At 30.7% G+C, this 24,091-nt stretch overlaps 4 protein-coding genes across 5 annotated transcripts; 3 read left to right on the forward strand and 1 right to left on the reverse strand.

Moving 5' to 3' along the window:
• Positions 1 to 753: 753 nt before the first annotated feature.
• On the forward strand, positions 754 to 4,582 carry LOC128953749 (xylosyltransferase oxt-like). Its single transcript, XM_054299269.1, has 10 exons — positions 754 to 1,028; positions 1,080 to 1,193; positions 1,366 to 1,552; positions 1,690 to 1,986; positions 2,233 to 2,393; positions 2,471 to 2,673; positions 2,761 to 2,927; positions 2,988 to 3,118; positions 3,187 to 3,837; positions 3,895 to 4,582. Exons 1-10 carry the CDS (start codon positions 801 to 803, stop codon positions 4,567 to 4,569), a joined length of 2,814 nt encoding a protein of 937 aa, XP_054155244.1. The 5' UTR covers positions 754 to 800; the 3' UTR covers positions 4,570 to 4,582.
• Positions 4,583 to 7,005: 2,423 nt separating this feature from the next.
• LOC128953708 (fatty acid synthase-like) lies at positions 7,006 to 17,486 on the forward strand. Its single transcript, XM_054299225.1, has 6 exons — positions 7,006 to 7,550; positions 9,472 to 9,814; positions 9,877 to 11,118; positions 11,205 to 15,116; positions 15,179 to 17,220; positions 17,290 to 17,486. The coding sequence occupies exons 2-6, from the start codon at positions 9,475 to 9,477 to the stop codon at positions 17,392 to 17,394; spliced, it is 7,641 nt and encodes a 2,546-aa protein (XP_054155200.1). The 5' UTR covers positions 7,006 to 7,550; positions 9,472 to 9,474; the 3' UTR covers positions 17,395 to 17,486.
• A 1,207-nt stretch (positions 17,487 to 18,693) lies between these two features.
• On the forward strand, positions 18,694 to 19,801 carry LOC128953839 (RNA-binding protein with serine-rich domain 1-B-like). The gene is made up of 4 exons (XM_054299361.1): positions 18,694 to 18,828; positions 18,904 to 18,984; positions 19,055 to 19,591; positions 19,645 to 19,801. Coding segments are annotated over exons 1-4 (723 nt in total). The 5' UTR covers positions 18,694 to 18,826; the 3' UTR covers positions 19,748 to 19,801.
• A 70-nt stretch (positions 19,802 to 19,871) lies between these two features.
• Positions 19,872 to 22,691, reverse strand: LOC128953838 (protein disulfide-isomerase 2-like). Of its 2 annotated transcripts, none has more exons than XM_054299360.1 (6): positions 22,261 to 22,691; positions 21,432 to 22,006; positions 21,037 to 21,363; positions 20,677 to 20,976; positions 20,497 to 20,586; positions 19,872 to 20,071 (listed from the first exon to the last, which is right to left on the reverse strand). In XM_054299360.1, exons 1-6 carry the CDS (start codon positions 22,400 to 22,402, stop codon positions 20,015 to 20,017), a joined length of 1,491 nt encoding a protein of 496 aa, XP_054155335.1. In that variant the 5' UTR covers positions 22,403 to 22,691; the 3' UTR covers positions 19,872 to 20,014. The 2 variants fall into 2 exon arrangements, with proteins under 2 accessions (XP_054155335.1, XP_054155334.1); XM_054299359.1 differs by lacking the exon at positions 20,497 to 20,586 and adding an exon at positions 20,364 to 20,453 and having other exon boundaries at positions 22,261 to 22,689.
• Between the last annotated feature and the right edge of the window lie 1,400 nt (positions 22,692 to 24,091).

The following is a 24,091-nucleotide window of genomic DNA, read 5'->3' on the forward strand; positions in this document are numbered from 1 at the left end:
TATATAAAATATATTAAAAATATCTTATTATAAATGACGAAAAGCAAATATAAAACTGGAAAAACTTATTTTTATTGAATTTTAGCAAAATTTTATTAATATATATTTTATTTCTATACTACAGTATATGTTTTAATAATTTAATTACAAATAATAATAATAATAATTAAACTTAAAAACTTATATCATATAATAACCTTTTTGATTATATTATGAGTTTATTAAATCTTTCTTTTTCTATATAAATATAATTAATTAAAATGACTTAAATAACTATATATTTATAATTTATTGTAAATAAAATAAATGAACACAACTTGTGTTTAATTATTATATTAATTAATAAAATATTATATTATTGTATAATTAGAACCAAATGTTTAGTACTATATTTGAAAGCATTGAGACATCTATTGAGTTACGAATCACTCAAATCAAGTCATTATTCAAACAAATACTCAGTTTTGCAAAGTATTTGAATATAAATATTATAATAATATTGAAAATTATATCAAATTTATTGCAAACTGAGTGACAGATCTAACAATTTGGTGCCAATTGTGACCAAAAATATGCCATTTATTGTATAAAAATTGTTGCAATTTATTACATAAATAATGTTATATAATATATAATATTTTTATTTATTACTAAAATAAATGATTATTAATAGCATATAATATACAATATATTTAATTATACAATATATGAGTATATATATACAATATATATATATTTATATATCATATGAATAGATAACATAATGTGAGTGATAATAATGTTACCATTGATGGCCATCGATGGACACAATGAATGACAAGAAGACATGGATGAGATGGTTGTTGTGTGTGATGTCAGTGGCGATGAAGAGACCATTTCGTAGATATTCATCATATGTTTACATATTTATTGTAATATTAATAATTCAAATGTTATTATGTATTGCTTTCTATTCAACAAACAATTCAAGCATTGAATCACAAATTCAAACCAAATTCATATCAATTGATAAATTAAAAAAACTTTCAGTAAGTCTTAAGAGTCAATGGTTTTAAGATAATTGTTGTTATTATTGTCAGGAAAGAGCTGATCAATCGATAGGTGATTACGAATTGGAAAATAAATTATCATTTAGTAATTCAAAGGATTTAAAACAAAAAGATTTATCGCAAAAACAATTAAATGATTTTAAGGTATCATTAATTTAATTATATATATAAACGTATACTTTATATCATATACTCTATAATATTATCTATTATGATATATAATATTATTAATTACAGTATCTGTATATAAATATAATACATAAATATTAATATATAATAAATTATTGTAACATTGATTTATCGCTGAAATTGTTAGCAACAGATAGATTTGATGAACATATCTATAAAATGTGATATATTATCACCAAATGGCAAATACGGTGTTTCGGCCATCGAGAGGGCCACTACTCATGAGTGCAAACAACGATTGGCTGACATAACCTGTTCCACAATCACTGCACAATTATATCCACAATCACTTCCCAGATATTGTCCATTGAAAGGTAGATAAAATTATTACAGTATATCTCAAATAAAATGATTCACTGGTAATATACAGTATTTTTATATTTTATTTTAATTTTACCGGTAATTGAATGCTTGGGTTTTTGATTTGTTTTTTAAATAATTTTTATAACAGACGGGAAATATGGTGATTATTTGGGTTGTTTTAGTGATAATAGTAAACCACGGGTTTTAAACGGATATCGGATTAAATTTTCAGATAATAGTCCCGACAAATGTTTGACTATTTGCCTGCAATCGGGTTTTACATTTGCCGGATTAAAAGCTAGTAATGATTGTTATTGTGGCCACGAATTATCGGTTAATAGTCATAAATTGCCGATAAATGAGTGCAATATTTGGTGTTCAGGGGTTTCTCATTTAAAATGTGGTGGATTTGACTCAATTGATATTTATAAAACAGGAATCAAGTGTAAGAATTCATAAATTTAATTCAATTTATATTAACCACTTAATTAACAAACATATTAACAACAATTTTAAAATATATCAAAATTAACTAACGCTATAACTTACTGATCAATAACATACTGTATATAATAATTTATTTAACATACAGTATACTAGTATTACTGTATTTGACATATATTTGCTTTATAAATGCTTTAGTAGATAATATTGTAAATTATATGATAATTAAATAACATTGAAATAACAGATATACCTAAAGTGGTGCCAAATTTGGAGACAACAATCAATGGACGGGATATCAGAATTGTATTCTTAATGACACTAAACGGTCGATCTCTTAGACAAATAAAAAGATTATTAAAGAATATATACAGCAAAAGACATTTCTATTTTATTCATATCGATTCCGTAAGAATTAATTATTTTGATTAATAATTGTTAATAATTGTTAATAATTATAAAATTATTAATGAAATTGAAAACAGCGTCAGGAATATCTATTTCGTGAAATGGTTTATTTAGAAGAAAAATTATCAAATATAAGAGTGAGTCGGATCAGATTGTCGACAATATGGGGCGGCGCTAGTCTATTGCAAATGATTATTAAATCTATATCACAAATACTTAATATTTGGTCTAATTCTTGGCATTTTATCATCAATTTAAGTGAATCTGATTTTCCATTAAAGTAAATTTTTGATAATAATTTTTAGTATTATATTACTGTATTATAAAGATTGTTGTTTATTTGTTTTATTTATTTATTATAAATTAGACCAATTAGTGATTTGGAAAATTTTTTGGCCGCAAATATAAATAAAAATTTTGTTAAATCTCACGGACAAGACTCGCAAAGATTTATATCAAAACAAGGATTAGATAAGACTTTTTATGAATGCGATACTCATATGTGGAGAGTCGGCGACCGACAACTTCCTACTGGTTTTTATATTTATATTATTTTATTTAAATTATTTATATATAAATTATTTTTGTTTAAAGGTATTCATTGGGATGGAGGAAGTGATTGGGTTGTATTGAGTTACAAATTCTGTCATTATATAACTTTTGAAAACAATGAACTTCTTGAAGGTCTTAAACATCTATTTAAATACACTTTATTACCAGCAGAGGTAAGAATACTGTATTAATTAAATAAATATTTTCTGTTAACTAATTATTAATACTCTGTATTTTACAGTCTTTTTTTCACACTGTCCTACAAAACAGCGAATTTTGCACAACAATAGTTGACCATAACTTGCGTCTAACCAATTGGCGTCGCAAACAGGGTTGTAAGTGTCAGTACAAACATATTGTTGATTGGTGTGGATGTTCTCCAAATGATTTTAAGACAAACGACTGGACACGTATTGTGTCAACTCAATCAAAGCCATTGTTTTTTGGCCGCAAATTTGAAGCAATAGTTAATCAAAATATAATAAACAATTTAGAAGAATTAATAAACAAAAATTTTAGTCAATCAATAATAGCTGTCAATAAGTATTGGCAAAATGATTACCACATTAAAGACAGTCATTTCTTCGTCAATGACGCCAAACTAACTTTCTATTATGCATTTGCTATAAATAGTCAAAAAATTATTGAAAATAAATGTAATTCTGATTATACTTATAGTCAAAACAAAGGCTCAAAAGCATTACATTTAAGTCTTGTTAAAGAAGTTAACTTATATTTTGAAAGCGATTCATTTGAAGGCATTTTAATTACATTTGAGTCCAAAGCTAATGACGAGTTTAATTCAATTCTGACGTTTGAAACACTTATCCGTCCTTTAAGTCAATCACTTAACAAACCAAATAAATCGCCTAAAATATTGATTTCTCTTGAGGTCTGTATAATTGATACGATATTAAACATTATAAATAATATTTGTTGTATTTTTTAGATCTGTTCCGACTTTGATGTTAAAGAGTCGGTGTTTCGCAACTTTGGTTGCATTTTGGGTCCATTTTCTAAACCAATAGCTCTTCATAAATGGCAATACTCTAATCAACCATTTAGTGCAACCTTTGTTTGGGTCGATCCCATTAATACTGTCGCCGCTTCTTATGAAGTTAAGATTCAGATTAATGCAACACTTGATCAGCCATTACTTCAAAAACCACAACTCAATACACCATTACGTCCCGGAATTTGGAAGTTAATTGTATTACACAAATGGACAGTTATTACTGAAACTCAGTTTTTAATAACTCCATTACTGTTTTATAACAATACTAAAGTTGACAAAGAGATGGCCAAACAACTACATAACGGTCCCAAACAACTATATACCGCTTATAACTTTAGCTCAATTGAGAAATTTCTTGGATTTGAGAGCAAAAATCCTTTGGAGAAAGTGTTAGGTCTAAAAAATTCTCGTAAATCCAGAGATCAATTGCTTAATTGGATTCATCATTTGTACTCTAAGTTCTGGTTTGCTCAACGCATATGCTATTTGTCAGATAAGACTAGTCTTGGAGTTGATTTCAATTGTGATCTTCATCTTCCAGAGTGTCACTCAACTGATTGGAGCTCGCAATCAGCCGATCCAAAGTCAGACATCTCTATATTATTCTAGTTATCAAATAATGTGCCTTTTATTACAATATTATATTTATTAATAATAATACTTAATTTATGAATTTTATTTTTATTATTTAATAGATATTTATATAACAATTAATAATTTTTCTATTTACATATTTGCAAATATTTTTAAATAGCTTTACTTTTATATTTATTATTGTTTTATGCGATAATTTATTAATGTCATAAAATACTCATTTATATCTTTAATATTACCATTTAGTAAATTAATCTATATTTATAAAGTTTATATACATTGTATTTATTAATAGATTATGTATAGCTTTAAATCAAATTAAATAAATAATCATAAATGATAAACTTAGTGGTAATAATTTTTTACTTTCGTTTCTAAAATGTAATAATTATCAAATTTTATATAACAAAAATATATTTTATAATTAAATATGACTTAAATTAACGGTATATTTTAAGGATAATTTAATTTAACAAAAATGCAGTTTTTTGTATTGTCGTATTAAAAGTAATTATGTTTATTATTGCAAAATTATTTAATGATTTCCACATTTAAATGCACGAAATAAAAATCTTTTAGTCGGGATTTTTATGTTATTTTTCATTATATTAAAATATAAAATAACAAAACATTAAATATAATTTTTGAATCTAATTCAATATCCTTATAGACAAATGTGTAAAATATCTGTCATTTTAGATTATATTTCAAGATTATAGAAAAATAGTTTAATAAATGTTGACCTCAAACACGTCAGTTCAGGTTGTATTGCTATCTCACACAATGTTATAGAGTCTATGACATAGACTACTGTAGTTTGAATTTAAAGTTTTTAAATTATATAATAATAATAATACGTATACTAATAGTACTGTAAGGATATGTTATTAAAGTTGACTTATCGACTATGTTTGTAGTATTTATTTTAATTAATAAATAATATCATTTAATAGGTATTGATGGGCTAAACATCATATTCAAGTAATAGCTCAATAAATGTTGTAATAGTTTTGTAAAAACATCTGTTTTATAAATAAATTTTAATATATGTTAGATATAGGGAAAAGTCGAAACTTTGGTCGTCAAAAAAAACACCCGCTATTAATCATAATTATATTGTTTTGTAATATTATGACTATATTTAGATGTTTTTTTTTTATAATTTTTATATATTTATAGAAATATAAGACTTTTCTGAGTTGATTTAACGGTGCCCTAAATCACATTAACTTTTACACAATTATGTCCGTCTCATGAATTGAGTGTTAAAAATAAATTTAAATAAATTAGTTTATTTAATGTACTGTAGTTTGCATTAAAAATCTTTCTCATGACTTTTGAAAACCATTTTATAATTGATGTTATTAAGTAAATTAAATGTAATGTAAACAATTATAACTCTAATTTTAACTATAACTGTATAATTAGTATAATAATATTTAATAATAATTTTATTTGTCTTAACCATTAAAATATTAGCTAAATAATCTAGTAATTGCAATAAATATACTATACCTGTATAATATATCAAATATAAAATAGCAACTCATATAATTGTATATAAATGTATTAAATGGTTATACTAAAAGTATATAGCTTAAATTATCAATTATCAAAAATAACTGTATTAAACAGGTAATAAATTTACTATAAATGTATTAGTAATAATTACCATAGCAATGCTTAAAAATTATTTATATAAATTATTAACTAAATTTAAATACAATAAGTATATAATAAGAACTAAATAAACCATTCAAAACATTAATTAAAAATTTATTATTTTATTATTAAAATTAGTAATTTTAACAAAAAAAATCATGTTTTATATTAAAGCTTAACTTATTTATATCATAATACACTAGTGTATAGACATATACATTGAATAAAACAATTGATAATACTTTTATTTATTTAAAAAAACATGTTTAGTAAATTTTGGCATAAAATATATTTAATAACATTTATAGCAAAATATTTAGGAAATTAAGTGACAATTTGACAAAAACTAAATCAATTGATTGGTTGACAACAAATAGTTTGAATTGCTTTTTAATTTATTAATAATTGAGAAAATCATAGGAAATCGTGTGAATCGTATGAATCAATTCATGTGTTAATCATGTGTTTACTCAATACTAATCAAAAGTTTTTTCACTTTGAAATAAATTATTTTAAAAGTTTTAAATTAAGTCTCAAATAAAATACATTTTATCAATAGTTAGCAATCGAATCACAATTAAATGATTTCGTAAAATAAAAACCAATTTTAATACTGAATTACATTAAGCATAGCTTGAATACGATTAATATTTGACATACAGTAGACTGAATGCAATTACAGTAGTTTGTGTTAAAACTGTATAGTTATGTAATGTCAATGAATGTATAGACCGGTACTTCAAATAGAGAAGCAATAGTGAGGGGAGGGCTGAGAGTCTGTCGATAGGATAGGCCTACTATTGGCTCATTATATCTCACGCGAGACTCACTCGACGTCAGCGTTAGTGTTGAATCACATGTGATATGAATGCAGATCTGACTGTATATCAGGTGATACTGTCTTTCAAATGCATTGCCTGTCAGTCTGTAAGCCGAGTAGTACTGCCTATGAATACTAGAGCCCAGTCTGAAACCTCATCCTCTGTCAGCCCTCGAGAGCCAAACATTTGATCATAACGTATGACAGAAGACTATCCACTTATTAACCAAACTTTGATTTCAATTTGTTTTCATTCAATGACAACATCTTTCCGATAATTTTGTTATCATTTATATATCATATATAAGACTCAAACACTTCTCACTTCAAACCATCACTTGTTGTCCACTCTTTCTTCAGTCGACTCCACACCGGCTTAAGGACTCAATTGAAGACAACATAACTCATTAAAACAGTTATTCAATTATTTATTTAATTAAGTCTCTACTTAAATATTGTTTCAATTTATTTGTGTTTAAATTTTTGAACAACTATTAAAATCAACAAATTTGAGGTAAATTTTTTGTTTATAAAACTATTTGTATTTGTCATAAATAAACTGTTTTTTAATTGTTATGAATTGAAAGTAATGTCATTTCAAGAATATTCTTACGAATCGATAGTTTTATTGAACAGAATTTCAAGGTTAAGGCCATACAGTCTAACAGTTATATTGTATAGCATTTGAATGCTCTTATCTTTACTTATTATATAAATATAATTATTTATTCATTTATTTTAAATATAAGATTAAATACTCAAACAATTGTAATTAATTTTATATTAACGTAGTTTTCAAATAATCAATAAATTATTTACCGTTAAATTGTGTTTAAATTCCCATATGGATATGTCTAAGTCATGGGAAATAATGCGAGTTTTCTCCCATATGAAAAAAATAGTTTTTTTACTTTGTATAATAATTTAGTGTTTAATTATTAGCAGAAGTGGTAAATAATTGCCAGTTTTTTACCATTGAAAATGTTATTTTTCATTTTTTTTAATTCTATGTGTGAAATAAAACACGATTTTACAGGTATATTATAATTAGTCAAACTTAATCAGTATATAGTTTAGCTATAAAATTGTATTTTATTTAATACTAACATTTAATTAAATTTTGTGCTAAAAATAATTTTCTATAGTTTTTAAGCATTTCAATTAAAATTACAGTAAAAATGAAGTATTGAGTTAATTTATATACAACATTACTTAATTAATTTTTTAAGTTATAGAATTTTATATTACCTTTAAATTTGTTTAAATTATAAATCTTTTTAACGATAAATTAACAAAATATGATAATAATGATAATTATACTGAATGACCATGGTAATATTGTAATGTCGGTGGTAATGCCCATTATTATTATAAATAAACCAAATTAGGACATAACTTATTGCGTCTACTTTTGATGTCAAAAAACAATTTCACAACAATTGAAATACAGATATTAATGACTTTCTGTAAATTTCCGTATATTATCCAAAAAACAAAACACAATTTTCCCAGAATTTAACATTTTATTAAATATTAAAAGAGGAAAAGTTTTTTATTTTATAATATGGTATATAAATTTATGAATAAAAATAATATATTTATTTTTGTCTTTTACGTTAAATTAGATAATTTTGCACTATTATACAATTATCATAATATTTAAACTAATAGGTAATTAATTAAATAGTTTTTTTTATTATAAACATTAATGTTATTTTTTAGTTTAATAATAGTTAGTAACAAATCAAGTTAATTGTTTTGATTTATTTAATTAAAAATTGTTTGAGTTTTTATTAAATATACCGTATGTTTAAACAGTTTTTAAATATAAAATATAATAAGTTTAAATTAATTGCAAATAATTCTTAATAATGTTTATTCATTATTATTTTTTAATAAGTTTACATAGTTTTTAATAGTTTTGTGTGATTTTTTCATATATAATCATAAGTATAATTATTTTATGAGTTGGAAATTTGTTGAAATATGACACAAACAACATAATTGTGATAAATTTTCCCAATTTCCCAAATATTATCTATTTATAATTATTAATTAAGTTTTAATCAAAGTAAAATCAGTTATTGTTTATTTTATTTTGTTTTTATTAATTATTAATATGAATAAATTGGTTGAAAATTAAAATAATTAGATTTATATTTTTAGATTATATGCATTTATTGTAAAATTAAATGAAACATAAAGTTTATTGTTTAGTACTAAATATGTCTATTTTAGTATTTATATGATTTCTTTATATTTAATGATTAATTTTACTTCAATAGCTCTAATTTGTTATGACATTATTATTTATGCCATTTATTAATTTAATTTTATCAAATTAAAGATAGCTTTGTAAAACACAATTAATTTAAATTAGCTATAATATTGAAAATGTTTTTATTAGAAAATAATATAAACTGAAATAATTTCAGACAATGGCTATCGATTACGAGTTGGGTTCTGGAGATAACTATCAGATGCCAGAGTGGGAGATGAATGACGATATAGTGATTAGTGGTGTCGCCGGACGTTATCCTGAATCTGATAATATTGACGAACTTAGAGACAACTTATATAATGGCGTTGATATGATTACGGAAGACGATCGCCGTTGGCCTTCAGGTCTCTATGGACTTCCGACAAGATGTGGTAAAATAAAAGATTTGAGTAAATTTGACGCACAGTTCTTCGGTGTTCACGGAAAACAAGCAAATCTAATGGATCCTCAGGCGAGACTTCTTTTGGAACTTACATATGAGGCCATAGTTGACGCCGGTATGCATTTTAAGGCATTTTTTTGTTGTTTTTGTATTAAATTAATTAAATATCAAATATAGGTATAAACCCACAGACTCTGAGAGGCAGTCGCACCGGTGTTTATGTGGGCGCCTGTGTTTCAGAAGTAGAAGAAGGATTATCTATGGATATATCGAAAGTTTCTGGATATGCTCTGACCGGATGCAGTCGAGCTATGTTTGCTAACCGTATTTCATATACGTTTGATTTTCAAGGACCCAGTTATTCAATGGACACCGCCTGCTCTTCCAGTGCTTTAGCCATTAATCAGGCCTTACTTGGTCTCCGAACCGGTCAATGCGATGCCGCTATTGTTGGCGGTGTCAACGTCTGTTTGCGACCGGTATCTGCACTACAGTTTCACAAACTTAATATGTTAGCTGTTGACGGAAAGTGTAAATTTCTCGATGAAAGTGGCAATGGATATGTCAGATCCGAGACCTGTTCCATAATATTGTTACAAAAAAAGAGTGAAGCAAAACGTTTATACGCAACAGTAATTCACGCGAAGACCAATACTGATGGATATAAAGACGAAGGCATCACTTTTCCTTCATCTATATCTCAAGCGTCACTTATGCACCAAACACTTAAAGAGGCGAATATAGATCCAAATGATATTAAATATATTGAAGCTCACGGAACTGGAACTCCTGCTGGTGATCCATCGGAGACAAATGCCATTGCCAAAGTTTTCTGTCAAAACCGAAAAGAGCCGCTTTTGATTGGTGGCGTTAAATCCAATTTAGGACATTCAGAACCTGCTTCTGGTTTGAACTCTTTGGCCAAAGTATTGATCACTTTCGAGAACAAATGCATTCCTGGAAATCTCCACTTCAATACACCCAACCCTAACATTCCAGCTTTAATTAATGGTCAAGTGGTTCCAATAACAAAGAACACACCATTTGTTGACAGTGTAGTTCCCATCAATTCGTTTGGATTTGGAGGAGTAAACGTCCATATTTTGCTTAAACCGCATCAAAAAGAGTTGACATCAGAGAGCTATAAGATAATTGAAAACATTCCGCGTTTGATCCCAGTTTGTGGTCGAACTGAGGAAAGCGTTAACAATATATTCGACTTTTTAGAACAAAATCCTAAACGAGTCACTCGAGAACTGTTGTCTCTCTTGTTTGATATCTCGCAGACCACTGAATCTTCAGGTATGAATCATCGCGGATATCTTTTGGCCAAAAACAATGAAGAAGAAGATACCATTTCATTTACTCGAGAAGTGTCTCGAATCCAAGACAAGAGACCCCTTTGGTTCGTGTTTTCAGGTGATTACAGATATCATTGATTTTATAGTTATTTTGTTTATTTTTATATATTAGTATATTTTAAAATAAAAACATTTGTTTAATAGGAATGGGAAGCCAATGGACAGCTATGGCTAAGGGAATGATGACTTTGGATGTATTCAACAAATCAATTCAAAAATCTGTTCAAATATTAAAACCATTGGGCATTGATTTGCTTAATCTGATTCTTAGCGACGATGACTCAGCACTTGAGACAACTGTTGCTCCGTTTGTGGCCATCGCTGCCGTACAGATAGCTTTGACTGATTTGCTTAAAGAACTGGAGATTGAACCCGACGGCATAGTTGGCCATTCTGTTGGAGAGTTAGGTTGCGCTTATGGTGATGGTGTTTTTACCCATGAACAAATGTTATTGGCTGCTTACTGGAGAGGAAAGTGTGTAGAAGACGCCAAACTACCTAAAGGTTTGATGGCTGCGGTCGGTCTGACGTGGGAAGAGGCTAAGAGACGTTGTCCTAAAGGCGTTGTTCCCGCCTGTCATAACTCGGAAGACTCGGTAACTATCTCTGGTTCATATCAAGAGACGCATAAATTTTTGGAAGAACTCAGAGCTGAAAATATCTTTGCTCGCGAAGTAAAGAGTTCGGGCGTCGCTTTTCATAGTTATTTCATGGAAGCCATTGCACCGACACTTCTTGATAAACTCAAGAAAGTTATTACAGATCCAAAAGTTCGAAGTCCCCGATGGCTCAGTTCATCTGTTCCTGAAAGTCGTTGGGGAGAGGATTTGGCCAAATATTCTGCACCGGCTTATTATGTAAACAACTTGACATCACCGGTGCTGTTCCACGAAGCCATTCAATTGGTTCCTAAAAACGCAATTGTTATCGAAATAGCTCCCCATTGTTTGCTTCAGGCGATACTTAAGCGAAGTCTTGGGTCAGACATTGCATACGTTGGTCTAATGAAACGTAATAACAATGCAGGAAATCTCGATATGGTTTTGTCGGCCATCGGAAAACTTTACGAATTAGGATTAAATCCCAGAGTTGACAAACTTTATACTAAAGTGCAATATCCAGTCGCTCGCGGAACCCAATCAATAAGTCCATTGATTGGTTGGGACCACTCGCAGGACTGGTTGGTCACTCTTTATCCCGAATATTTCAATCCCAGCAGTTCTTCTGATTATACGGTTAAAGTGGATCTCCAAGAAAAGGGCGACGAATATTATTCAGGTCATTGTATTGATGGACGCGTTTTATTCCCGGCCACCGGTTATCTGATGCTTGCGTGGCAAATGTTGGCCAAACAAAAGGGTCAATATTGGGACAAATTGCCCGTTGAGTTTGAGAACGTGACTCTCCATAGGGCGACAATTCTGCCAAAACAAGGACAGACAAAGTTTGTCATTCGAATGATGGAAACCAGCGGCGAATTTTCTATCAGTGAAGGCGGAACTATTGCGGTTACCGGAAGAATATTTGTTCCCGAAGATGTTGATCTTAGTTTACAACATTTACTAACAGACGGTTCAGTTCCCAATGAGAACACATTAAAACTTGAACCCAAAGATATTTACAAAGAACTCCGAATTAGAGGCTATGATTACGGACCGACATTCCAAGGATTAGCTGAAACTACTGCTGATGGACGCCACGGAAAGATTAGATATAACGGAAGTTGGATTGCATTCGCTGACGCTATGCTTCAAATCGGTATTATTGGCAAATCCACTCGTGGTCTTTATCTACCCGTCAGATTCCAATCGGTTCGATGCGATCCCAGAGTTTTTACTGAATCTATTGAATCGTCCGGTAGTGACCAACTTCTTAATGTTGTTTGCGATCCACGAATCAATGTATGCGTTGCTAAAGGTTTGGAAATCAGAGGCCTTAAAGTAAATCTAGCGCCACGAAGACAGGGAGCACAGGTGCCAACTCTGGAGAAGTATCAATTTGTTGCATACGATGGCGATAAAGCTCTCGAAGACAACGAATTGAAAGATTTGAATGAATATATTGAAGTTTGCACTTCACTTACACGAAAAGTTTTGGAAGCCTACGGAAAACAGACTAAAGAAATTCAGGAAATTCTTAACCAATTTAAAGAAGCGAAAGACGATATCGTCAAAGAATATTTAGTTGCTCCTCATGAAGAACACGTTTTGCTTCGTGTTCTTAAAGATTTAATAACATTTGACAAGAAAGTAAGCCTTAGAGACAATGTTTCTCAAGTTCTTAATAAATATGGACCAGAGTTGTCAAAGGACACCGTCGCCAATGTATTCACAAAACAAAGTTTTCTTCGACCGGCTCTGGAAGTTGTTGTTGAAAACCTAACGTCACTGAAACTTAATGTTCTCGAAGTGAATGCCAGTCCAATCATATTAAACGAACGGATCAATAGTTTGTTGAATAGTTCCGGTTTTAATTTGGCAGTGAATTACACATTAGCTCATCCGTCGCCCGCAAATCTGACAGACTTGGGTGACATTCGTGTTGCTGAATGGAATGTCACCAAATCGAATGTTCCTCTGGAGGCAAATACTGTGGATCTCGTCGTCTACAAAGACATTTACTCGTCGACCAATACCTCAAACGGTGTCAATATTGAAGCACTTACTGAATCATTATATTCAGTGACCAAAGAAAATGGATTTGTGATCGCTTTATTACGAACCAACTTCACACCCGCTGAAAGATTCTTCTATAAAGTTGTCGACCAAACTGTGCCCAACACTAAAGCCAATGAATTCATTTCAAAGGCCGAAAAAGTTGGATTTACTGTTGTTTCCAATCAAAACGATTCATTGACCTCATCAGTGGTACTATTGAGAAAAATAACCAAAAAACAACCCTCTGATCAAAGTATTATAAACGTAACGACAACTAAATATGACACTTGGGTTGAGACACTTAAGTCGAAAATCGAAGAACACCAGAACAAACAAAATGGACAAAATGTATGGCTTGTTGCCAATGACTCGTCCGCTAACGGAGTGGTTGGTCTCGTCAAATGTCTGCGTCAGGAACCGGGAGGTGATAAGATTCGTTGTATATTTAATGCCAGCAAATCCAACAAAAACAAGACGGCTTTACCTGCCGTTGCTTTCGATAAATCCATTTATTCAGATATTCTTAAGAAAGATCTCGTAATGAATGTCTATAGAGACGGCAAATTAGGATCATTCAGACACTTTGATTTGAGTGATAATCGACAAAATGAATTGATTGATACCGAACACGCTTACCTCAATGTTACCACAAGAGGTGATCTGTCAAGTCTGAAGTGGTACGAAGCGCAACACAAATATTGGACAGCACTTCCATCGGCACACAAGAATCCTAATGAAGTTCTCTGTAGTGTATATTACGCGCCGTTGAACTTTAGAGACATTATGCTGGCTACCGGTAAATTGCCTCCCGATGCTCTTCCAGGAGATTTGGCTCTCCAAGACTGCATTCTCGGTCTTGAATTTGCTGGTCGTGACCACAATGGCAATCGAGTAATGGGAATGGTTGCCGCTAAAGGTTTGGCTACAACTGTTGTTTGCGATGACCCCGAATTCTTGTGGAAAATACCCGATAACTGGACTATGGAAGAGGCCAGTACTGTACCCGTAGTTTACAGTACTGCTTATTATGCGCTTGTGGTCAGAGGTGGTCTACAAAAAGGTGAAAGTGTTTTGATTCATTCAGGAAGTGGTGGCGTCGGACAGGCGGCCATTTCTATTGCCCTCAGTATGGGATGCGAAGTGTACACTACTGTTGGAAGTGAAGAAAAAAGAGAATACCTGAAGAAAGAGTTCCCACAATTGGCTAATAAAAACTTTGCTAATTCTCGTGACACCAGTTTTGAACAACACATACTCAGACAAACAGCTGGTCGAGGTGTAGATGTTGTTCTCAATTCATTATCAGAAGAGAAACTTCAGGCCAGTGTTCGATGTCTTGCACAACACGGAAGGTTTCTAGAGATTGGAAAATATGACTTATCACAGAACAATCCATTGGGTATTATTCTATTATTTTTGTTATTAAAATGAAATATATTTAATAAATCTATTGAATTATAGGAATGTCTGCATTCCTCAAGAATATTGCATTCCATGGCATCCTTTTGGACGCTTTGTTTGGTCCGTCTTCAACACATTCCCCCGGAATTCAGGGCCAAAAGCTTGCAGTGGCTAATCTGGTTATGAATGGAATTAAGAGTGGTTCGGTTCGACCTCTTAAGCGAACTATCTTTGGTACGAATCAGACAGAAGAAGCGTTCCGTTTTATGGCTTCGGGTAAACACGTCGGCAAAGTTGTTCTTAAAATTAGAGATGAAGAATCACAGAAAGTAGTGAAACCCAAAAAATTAGTGGTTAAAGCCTTACCCCGTACAGCACTTCATCCACTTAAGTCCTACATTGTTACCGGAGGTTTAGGTGGATTTGGGCTCGAATTGGCCCATTGGTTGGTTGAAAGAGGAGCTCGTAAATTGGTTCTCACTTCTAGAAGTGGTCCAAGAGATGCTTATCAACATCTTTGCATTAAACGTCTTCGCTCTTATGGCGCTCATGTCATAGTTTCGACGGCTAATGCGTCTACAATCGAAGGCGCGACTCAACTCATGAAGGAAGCCATATCTTTAGGACCTGTCGGTGGTATCTTTAACTTGGCTATGGTCTTAAGTGACGCTTTTATTGACAAACAAACTGTTGAGTCATTCAAAACTGTGTGCGGACCTAAAGTCGACGGTACCATGAATTTAGATGCAGTCTCTCGTCAATTATGTCCAGAATTGGATTACTTTGTGGCCTTCTCTTCGGTTAGTTGTGGCAGAGGTAATGCCGGACAAAGCAACTATGGTTTTGCAAATTCATCGATGGAAAGAGTTTGTGAACAAAGAATATCTGATGGTTTGCATGGTTTGGCCATTCAATGGGGAGCTATCGGAGACGTCGGTGTTGTTTCAGAGAATATGGGCGGTAATGATGTTGTCGTTGGCGGTACTCTACCACAGCGTATGCCTTCGTGTTTATCAGTTTTGGATCGTTTCCTTCATTTAGATGAAAGTGTTTGTTGTAGTCTTGTTAAAGCTGTTCGACAGACCGACACATCGGGTGGTAAAAAACAAGACTTAGTGAAAACAATTGCAAACATTCTTGGAATTAAAGACTACCAGAACTTGAGTGCGACGACCACTTTGGCTGAAATGGGAATGGATTCGCTTATGGGAGTGGAAGTGAAACAGACATTAGAACGAGACTATGATGTGATTCTTTCGATGCAAGAGTTGAGATCACTCAATGTTGGTCACCTCCAAGAAATTAATGGCAGTAATAATGAAGTAACCAATCGTATCAGTAATGAAGCACCTCTTCAGCTCAATATCTCTATTCCTCGAATTGGTTTACCAACCGAAGCAATCGTCAGATTGAATGACGTTAAAGAAGGAATGCCTGTTTTCTTTTTGCCGCCACTGGAAGGTGTCTTCAATCTGTTGGAAGTGTTAGCCAAACAAATCAAACGACCAGTTATTGGTCTTAATTGGACTCTTGCCTTCAAAAATATGACAACAATTGAAGAAGTATCGGCTCATTATATTGAAGCGGCTAAACGTCTAAATGATAGCAATAGCTTTGATTTGATTGGTTACTCATTTGGTTCACTTTTATCATTTGAGATGAGTCTTCAGTTACAGCCCAAGACTAAAGTAAATTTGATACTTTTGGACGGATCTCCTACTCAATTGATGGTCAGCACTGAACAGTTCCGAGAGAGATATCAGGCCAACGATGATAAAGTGCAGCACGTGGAGGCTTTGGTACAGTTCCTCATGCAATTCGTTCCAATCAACTATCAAAAGATCAGATCAGAATTGTCAGCCATTGCTGAGGATGATCTCCGCGTCCAGAAAGCGGCCGAGATTTTTGTAGAGAACGGCGGACCCAAGTCTGACCCGAAGGACATCGCATTGGCTGCCGAAGCATTTTTCCGTAAAGTGAAAATGATGCACAACTATAGATTCAACAAGAAGTTTGACGGAGACATCCTTCTTATTAGAGCTGAAGAATTGATTGTCAAAAGCGAAGACATTCATTTGCCACACGATTACGGCGTTTCTGAGGTATGTCTTCAATAATCTTTAGATATGTCGTTAAAATTAAAATTAATTATTAATTTGTTTACTTTGCAGTCGATTACCGGCAAATGCGAGACCCATGTTATGCCCGGAAATCACAAAACATTTTTGTTAAACAATTTGGAGAAAGTGTCTCAACTGATCAATGATCGACTTTAAAGATTTATTAATGACTATAATCTCATATATTTTCTACTTTTTTTAATTTCGATATTTTATTTTTAATATAAATTATGTTATTAAATATATAAATGTTTTGATTTATTACTATTATTATAAAAATATAGGTGTGGAGTCTTAATCTTAAATATTAATTAAATAGATTACAATACTTTTATATTATTATTATTATTATTATTATTATTATTATTAGAATTTGTAATTGACTGAAAAATATTTAATAAAAATTCAATAAAAATTGTTTAAAAATTTAATTATCATGGTCCTTTATAAATCATTTATATTAAATTACAGTATGATTAGTGATGAAAATTTTGAAACAAAAGTTTATTTTATAATTATTATTTTAATTACAATATTTATGTAACAAAATTTCAGCACTTTATTAATATTAATGAATATGAATATAATTGTTATTGAAATTCAATAGATTTATAATAATTTTCAGTCAATATGTTTATAGTTTTATTTAAAAAACACATAATTCATAAATTTTAATAATTAATTATATAATTGTATAATATATTGATAATAATAATTAATTGACACACATCTGTATAATACAATTGATGTTTAAATGTTCACTAAATAACAATAATTATTAAGACTATTGATAAGTGTTTTAACTTTAAAAACATTAAATTAAATTTAAATGTGATTTTAATTTAAGAAATTCATAATTCATTTATTAGTAGTGTCTTGATTTCCAACTAAAAAAATTATTTTGTCGGTTCAACGCTTATAACTGGGACTTAGTATAACCACCTAACTTGACCAGTGGACGCTATTTCCGAAATTTTATTATAACTATAAATAACTATTTGTTGGGTTAGAAACTATAAAAACTTATAAATAACTATTTCAGTTATTTTGAAAAATATAAGCATTAAATTGTAAAATTAAGCACAAATATATGTAAAAACAAAAAGTAATAGTTATATAAATTATATAAAATGTGTAAACTGTTTCAACTCATATTACTTTTTTAACAATAGAAATATTTAGTTTATTTATATAAATCATTTTTGTAAATATGCTGAAAACAAATGAATTATATATCAGTTTAAATATTTATAAAAAAAAATAAATAACTATTTCAATAACTATTTGGCTTTTTTAGCAACTATATACAACTATTTAATACAGTTTAAATAACTATTTTAAAAACTATTTGACTTTTATTAGCAACTATTATAACAACTATTTAATAGAGTATAAAAAATTATTAATCAATACACTATTTATTAGTTACTATTTTACATAAATCGTAACGTTGTTTGTGAACTGTTTGTAATTGATATCACGTTTTGTGTGAAATATTTGACAAAACATTTAGTTTTCAATAAAATTGATTTTTTATTGAAATTGTATTCAAATTGAATTGATTTTGAATTTGTTTGGATTGGATGTCATGTATGTATTGATTGACTGATTGACAACATTTGATAACAAAAGAAATTATAAATGATTTGTTTGAATGAATGACAGGTCTCCCCAACTGAAGAGCAAAACCAAACGAGACGATAGACGAAGAAAGAGTTCCAGTGGTAGCAGTGGATCGAGTCGTAGGTCTGGACTTTAAGACATGTTTTTACCAATTAGTCAATTGTTTTCTAAATTATTTTATATGATTTAACAGTCGAAGTGCTTCAAGAAGCAGTTCCAGTGGTTCATCGTCTCGTTCTTCAAGTTCAGGATCTTCTCGTTCATCTGCATCACACTCAAGATCTCGTTCGCCGTCGCGTTCGAGCAGCTCTTCGCGATCTCGCGCCTCATCTTCGCACAGACGTCGAGGTCGGTCTCCGTCACCAAAACGAGTTCGTAAGCCCTCACCATCTCCACGACCGACACGAGTCCACATCGGAAGACTCACAAGAAATGTTACTAAAGATCATGTGTTGGAAATATTCAGTGTTTATGGAACCGTAAGAACCGTTGAAATGCCAATCGATCGCATTCATCCACATCTTAGTCGAGGATTTGCTTACGTTGACTATGAAAAAGGCGAAGACGCGGACAAAGCAATTAAATATATGGACGGCGGACAGGTTGACGGCCAAGAAGTGAGTGCTACTTTGGTTCTTCTTCCGAAGCGACCATTTACAGGCCCGCCTCCCCGTCGCGGTCCTCCACCTAATTGGCGCAGACCTTCGCCACCTCGAGGAAGACGCGGAAGGTATTTGTTGATACAATTATTTACTGTTATATTAAAATACAATTATTCTTTAGATCTCCACCGAGATATAGGTCTCCCCCTCGCCGTCGCTCTCGAAGCAAATCTCGATCTCCTCGCAGAAGACGAGCTTCGAGTTCACGCTCTTCTTCGCGTTAAATCTTAAATGTATTCATTTTAATGATAAACAGTAATACTATATATTCACATATAAATCATTTAAACTCAAAAAATTTTTATCCAAATAATTTAATGTCAATTATTTAGTGTAAAAAATATTTGTGTAGTTGTATTAAACATAAGTTTTTTTTACCAAAAAATTACAAATTTACTGTACTTCTAAAAAATGCCCAAATTTTTTATATGATATAATAATTAAATGAAACAAATTGATAACAAATTAGTTTAATTATATGAAAGACTATATTAGAGCTCATCCTTCGCAGAGTCGGCTTTGTCTTCCTCCTCTTCCTCATCCACTTCCTATTAAGTCATTTGCAAACATTTCATTAATAAGTAAAATAAATAAATGGTTTGAGAAAAATAAAGAGTATTTGTGATGCGAGTCATAAGCGCTTAAAATGTGTGCTAATGTTAATGTATTTGTCAAATACTTATACATTATAACTGTATTAATACGTTATAATAGTATTATTATTATAAATATACTGTATTTTAAAGATAAAGATACAGTACTTATGAATGTATATCTAATGCTTTTGACAACACATCACAAATAGAAGAAAGTGTCAATTCATGCAAAGAGTTGGCGCACCTCTTGTTTGGGATCAGCGCCTGACTTTCCGCCACTTTCTAAAAACTTTGTCAGACCCTCAAGAGTCCGCTCCCCGTTATAGTCCACCACCTGATATTAGTCATATAAATAATAACAATTAGTAAACAATCACCTGATCGGGTGCCGCGCGACCGTAATCGCCGTCAGTCTCTATAAATTTAGTCAAACCCTCGAGAGTTCTCTCGCCGTTATATTCTATTACCTGAACATTACATATACAATGATTTGGTAATTCAATTTAAATGTCACTAAAAATAATTAAGATTAATGTAATCAACAATTGATTGGTTACCTCATTTGTGTCCCGTTTGAACAATTTGATGGTCGGGAAGCTATTGATCTTTGTGTGCTCCAACTCATTGGCCGTGGAATCCAATTTTGCAATGAGAACAGTGGCCGAGTCTTTAAAGTTTTCGGCCAATTGGTCATAGATTGGAACAAGTTGTTTGCAATGTCCGCACCACGGCGCGTAAAACTCGACCAAAACGTCTTTGGACTTATCAAAGGCCACTTCATCGAAGTTAGTGCTCACCAATACCTTCACAGGATTTTTGTCCCAATCTTCGGGCAGTACTTGTGACAAAAGGTGTTGCTATTCAAAAACAAAAAGGTTAACAACAAATGGATAAAACAATAAACACATTATTAATACCTTGACTTTACCGCTGAGGACTCCCTCAACAAATTCTTTAATGTTCTTCTCTGACAAATCATCAGTTGGGGGCTTGAATTTAGTCATCTCTTCTTCAAGTTTAATGAGTCTCAGTGATGGCGTTTCGTCCTTTTTAAGTCCAAAGAATTCCATAATTCTTTCGTGATCTTCTTCATCGGTATTAATAGTCACAAAAAGAACTTTGCTTTTGAATTCTTTGGCTACATTTTTGAAAGACTCGACAGTCGATTCATAATCAGAACTCTTACGACTGATAAACAACAGATTGTGTGCTTTGATTTCGCCGCCAAATATCTTTTGTGCGGTCTGTCAGACATAACAATAATTAGTAAATTCTTTGAGAGGTCTTGTAATTAATTAAAAATAAAACAAACCTCATGACTGAAATCAACAACTAATGGCAGACTATTTGATGAGACAAACTTCTTAATGAGAGCAGAAGTCACTTCTCCTTCTAATTGATTACGTTTTTCATCAAAATTTTTGTACAAAACAATACCGTCATTGTCTTCTCCTAAAGCAGCGTAAATTGATTTATCGGTGACAATACCAAATGGATGTTCGTCATTATCAGCGGCAACTTCGAGGAATGTCTTGGCGTCAGCACTATCTTTGTCTGAGAATAAGCCGACGACAACAACTGAAGCGCTGTCCTTGAATTTCTTTGCTTGTTCTTCACTCGTTAATTCCACAGCTGGCGGTCCGGTCTTCTTCTTCAACCATTTCACTAAGTCTTCAGCAGTACGTCCGCCACCGTATTCAGAAGGCTTACCGTTTCGGAAAAACTTGAGAGTTGGGTAACCTCTGACTTCAAATTTTTCGGCTAATTCTGACTCTTCTGTTGCATCGACTTTACCCAACAGAATCTCAGAGCCTTCTTCTTGTAGTTGTGTGGCGGCCTTTGCATACTCGGGAGCTAATGCTTTGCAGTGACCACACCACGGGGCGTCTAATAAATACAATACATTATACATCGTTTCAATCAATAGTAACTTAAGTGAGTCTTAACTTCCAGACATAGGATAACTAAAACTAAGTCTTTATTATATAATTTGTTTTCTCATTTGATGACAACTATTATGTCAATTATGACACTAACAGAGAATGTGATTGTCTTAACAAGCATTGGAACAAAGTATTAGACAATAATATTGATAAGCAATGTAGAGATAATGAGATGACATCAGCGGTGATAATACTTACAGAACTCGACTAAAATGAATTGGTTTTTGATTGCATCGTCGAAATTGTCTTTATTTAAAACTAAAACATTTTCTTCGCGTTTGATGTCATCGGCGGTGGAGAAGCCGATCAACAGTAGTGATAGAAAGACAAATCGATTCATGTCTTCAGTGTTGTCGATGTCAGTGATGTGTTGTTAACGACCGGCGCTTTAAATGTGCGACAATTGTATGACTGCTTTGAATGTTATATTCAATTGACTCTCTCTCTCACTATAACTACAAACTCTCTCTAATATCTACTGTATGGCAATGTATGGCAAACGTGGCATTAGTTGGGTATTACTTAAGCATTCAATATATTATATATCGCTTCCAACACTCAAACTACTGGTGCTCTCTCTTACTTCAAATACTGTTGAATACATAGGCCTACAGTATGTTTGTGTCACACCTTTTCTCAGGCCTTTCCCTTCAAAAGTCTACCAGAGCTGTGACCTGACGTCACAATTATTTGCTTCGTGTTTAACTACTATTGGATTAAAAAGTGTTTATTTGTTTAAAAAACATCACTTATTGTTAAATATATTAAACAATTTAATTGTTTTTAAAAACTTTTCATTCAATAGTTAGCTAAATATCAATTCATTCAATTTAATTGTAATTTTAAACACTATTTATCAAAAATAATAATAATAATAAATATTACATTAAATTGTTTGACAATTCAAACAACATTTGACTAACTTTTTTTCAATAGCATTAGAATTAAGGTGACCAACTCATAAATTACAAATCAAGTATTTTTTATATTAATCAATTTAAAATTAATATATAAATTGTATAAATATAACAATATTTTGAGTATTAAATTCTATATATAATTTATAATTTAAAATACATATTGAATATTACACTTTAAGTGCTAAAATTAATTTGTTGAGTAATTAAACTTCTATTGTTTCTGATTTAGCACTAATTCATCGTTCAATTATAATGAATCAATCATTGCTTAATTTTATTAAAGTAAATTATATACTATCTATTAGATTTAATTTTGATACAATTTAAAAAACAAGTATTTAGTTTTTTAAAATTTGATTTTTGAAATTTAAATATTTCAGTCAATTTAGTTCGCTTACAGTCATCAAAATGTTTAAAAATATTTTATGTTTCGAAACCTAATCCTATTAGACTATAATAATTAGAGTAATAGTCAATATATATATTTATATATGTAAAAATTAATAATCAATGATAGTTGACAACCTTATACTGTATATAATTTATACAATGTATGGCCCATACTGTATATCATTACATATGTTAGCATCAAATGCATACATAATTGCTTACACATTGAGTTCATTATCAATATATTAATATTAATGCCATCAGACTTTCAACACTAATACAAGTGAATAGTTTATCAGTTATTTAGTATTTTTTATTTTAGTTATATTTATAGTTTTGAACATTTGATTAAAATTTATCAATAGTTAGTTAATCATTGATATAATAACACTTTATTTGCTAATTTAATGATGTATTTTGATTAAAATAATACTTATTTAAAGAACACTACTATATTATATACTGTACAGTACTTACAAGTTAGTGGAGTACAAAAAAAGTATTAGTTTATTATTTATTAAATAAATTCAATTTTATATTTTGAATTTTATGTCATAATTTATGATTCATAATAATTATATATTTTTGACTAAATAACAAATGGGAAACTGTTATAAATTATATAACTTATAATTGAAATGAGTGGTCAAACAAATAATAAATTTTTATTTTGTTTCGGTTCTTAAAAAAGCTCTCATTTTCTAAACCCAAGGAATGGG

The sequence above is a fragment of the Oppia nitens genome, unplaced genomic scaffold, assembly GCF_028296485.1.
Source record: "Oppia nitens isolate AA-2021 unplaced genomic scaffold, nextdenovo-longstitch-racon4-pilon3 scaffold23_pilon_pilon_pilon, whole genome shotgun sequence".
In the NCBI taxonomy this organism is placed as follows: Eukaryota; Metazoa; Arthropoda; class Arachnida; order Sarcoptiformes; family Oppiidae; genus Oppia; species Oppia nitens.

Excerpts from the sequence above, each read along its gene's own strand:
- LOC128953749 (XM_054299269.1), top strand. The coding sequence starts at position 801 with ATGGACACAATGAATGACAAGAAGACATGGATGAGATGGTTGTTGTGT. Across the intron at positions 1,029-1,079 it reads ATAAATTAAAAAAACTTTCA|GAAAGAGCTGATCAATCGAT; the intron begins GTAAGTCTTAAG and ends TATTATTGTCAG. Across the intron at positions 3,119-3,186 it reads ACACTTTATTACCAGCAGAG|TCTTTTTTTCACACTGTCCT; the intron begins GTAAGAATACTG and ends TGTATTTTACAG.
- LOC128953708 (XM_054299225.1), top strand. The coding sequence starts at position 9,475 with ATGGCTATCGATTACGAGTTGGGTTCTGGAGATAACTATCAGATGCCA. Across the intron at positions 15,117-15,178 it reads ATCACAGAACAATCCATTGG|GAATGTCTGCATTCCTCAAG; the intron begins GTATTATTCTAT and ends ATTGAATTATAG. Across the intron at positions 17,221-17,289 it reads ACGATTACGGCGTTTCTGAG|TCGATTACCGGCAAATGCGA; the intron begins GTATGTCTTCAA and ends TTTACTTTGCAG.
- LOC128953839 (XM_054299361.1), top strand. Across the intron at positions 18,985-19,054 it reads AGCAGTGGATCGAGTCGTAG|TCGAAGTGCTTCAAGAAGCA; the intron begins GTCTGGACTTTA and ends ATGATTTAACAG. Across the intron at positions 19,592-19,644 it reads CCTCGAGGAAGACGCGGAAG|ATCTCCACCGAGATATAGGT; the intron begins GTATTTGTTGAT and ends ATTATTCTTTAG.
- LOC128953838 (XM_054299360.1), bottom strand. The coding sequence starts at position 22,402 with ATGAATCGATTTGTCTTTCTATCACTACTGTTGATCGGCTTCTCCACC. Across the intron at positions 20,977-21,036 it reads TCCTCAGCGGTAAAGTCAAG|CAACACCTTTTGTCACAAGT; the intron begins GTATTAATAATG and ends GTTTTTGAATAG. Across the intron at positions 20,072-20,496 it reads GTCGCGCGGCACCCGATCAG|GAAGTGGATGAGGAAGAGGA; the intron begins GTGATTGTTTAC and ends ATGACTTAATAG.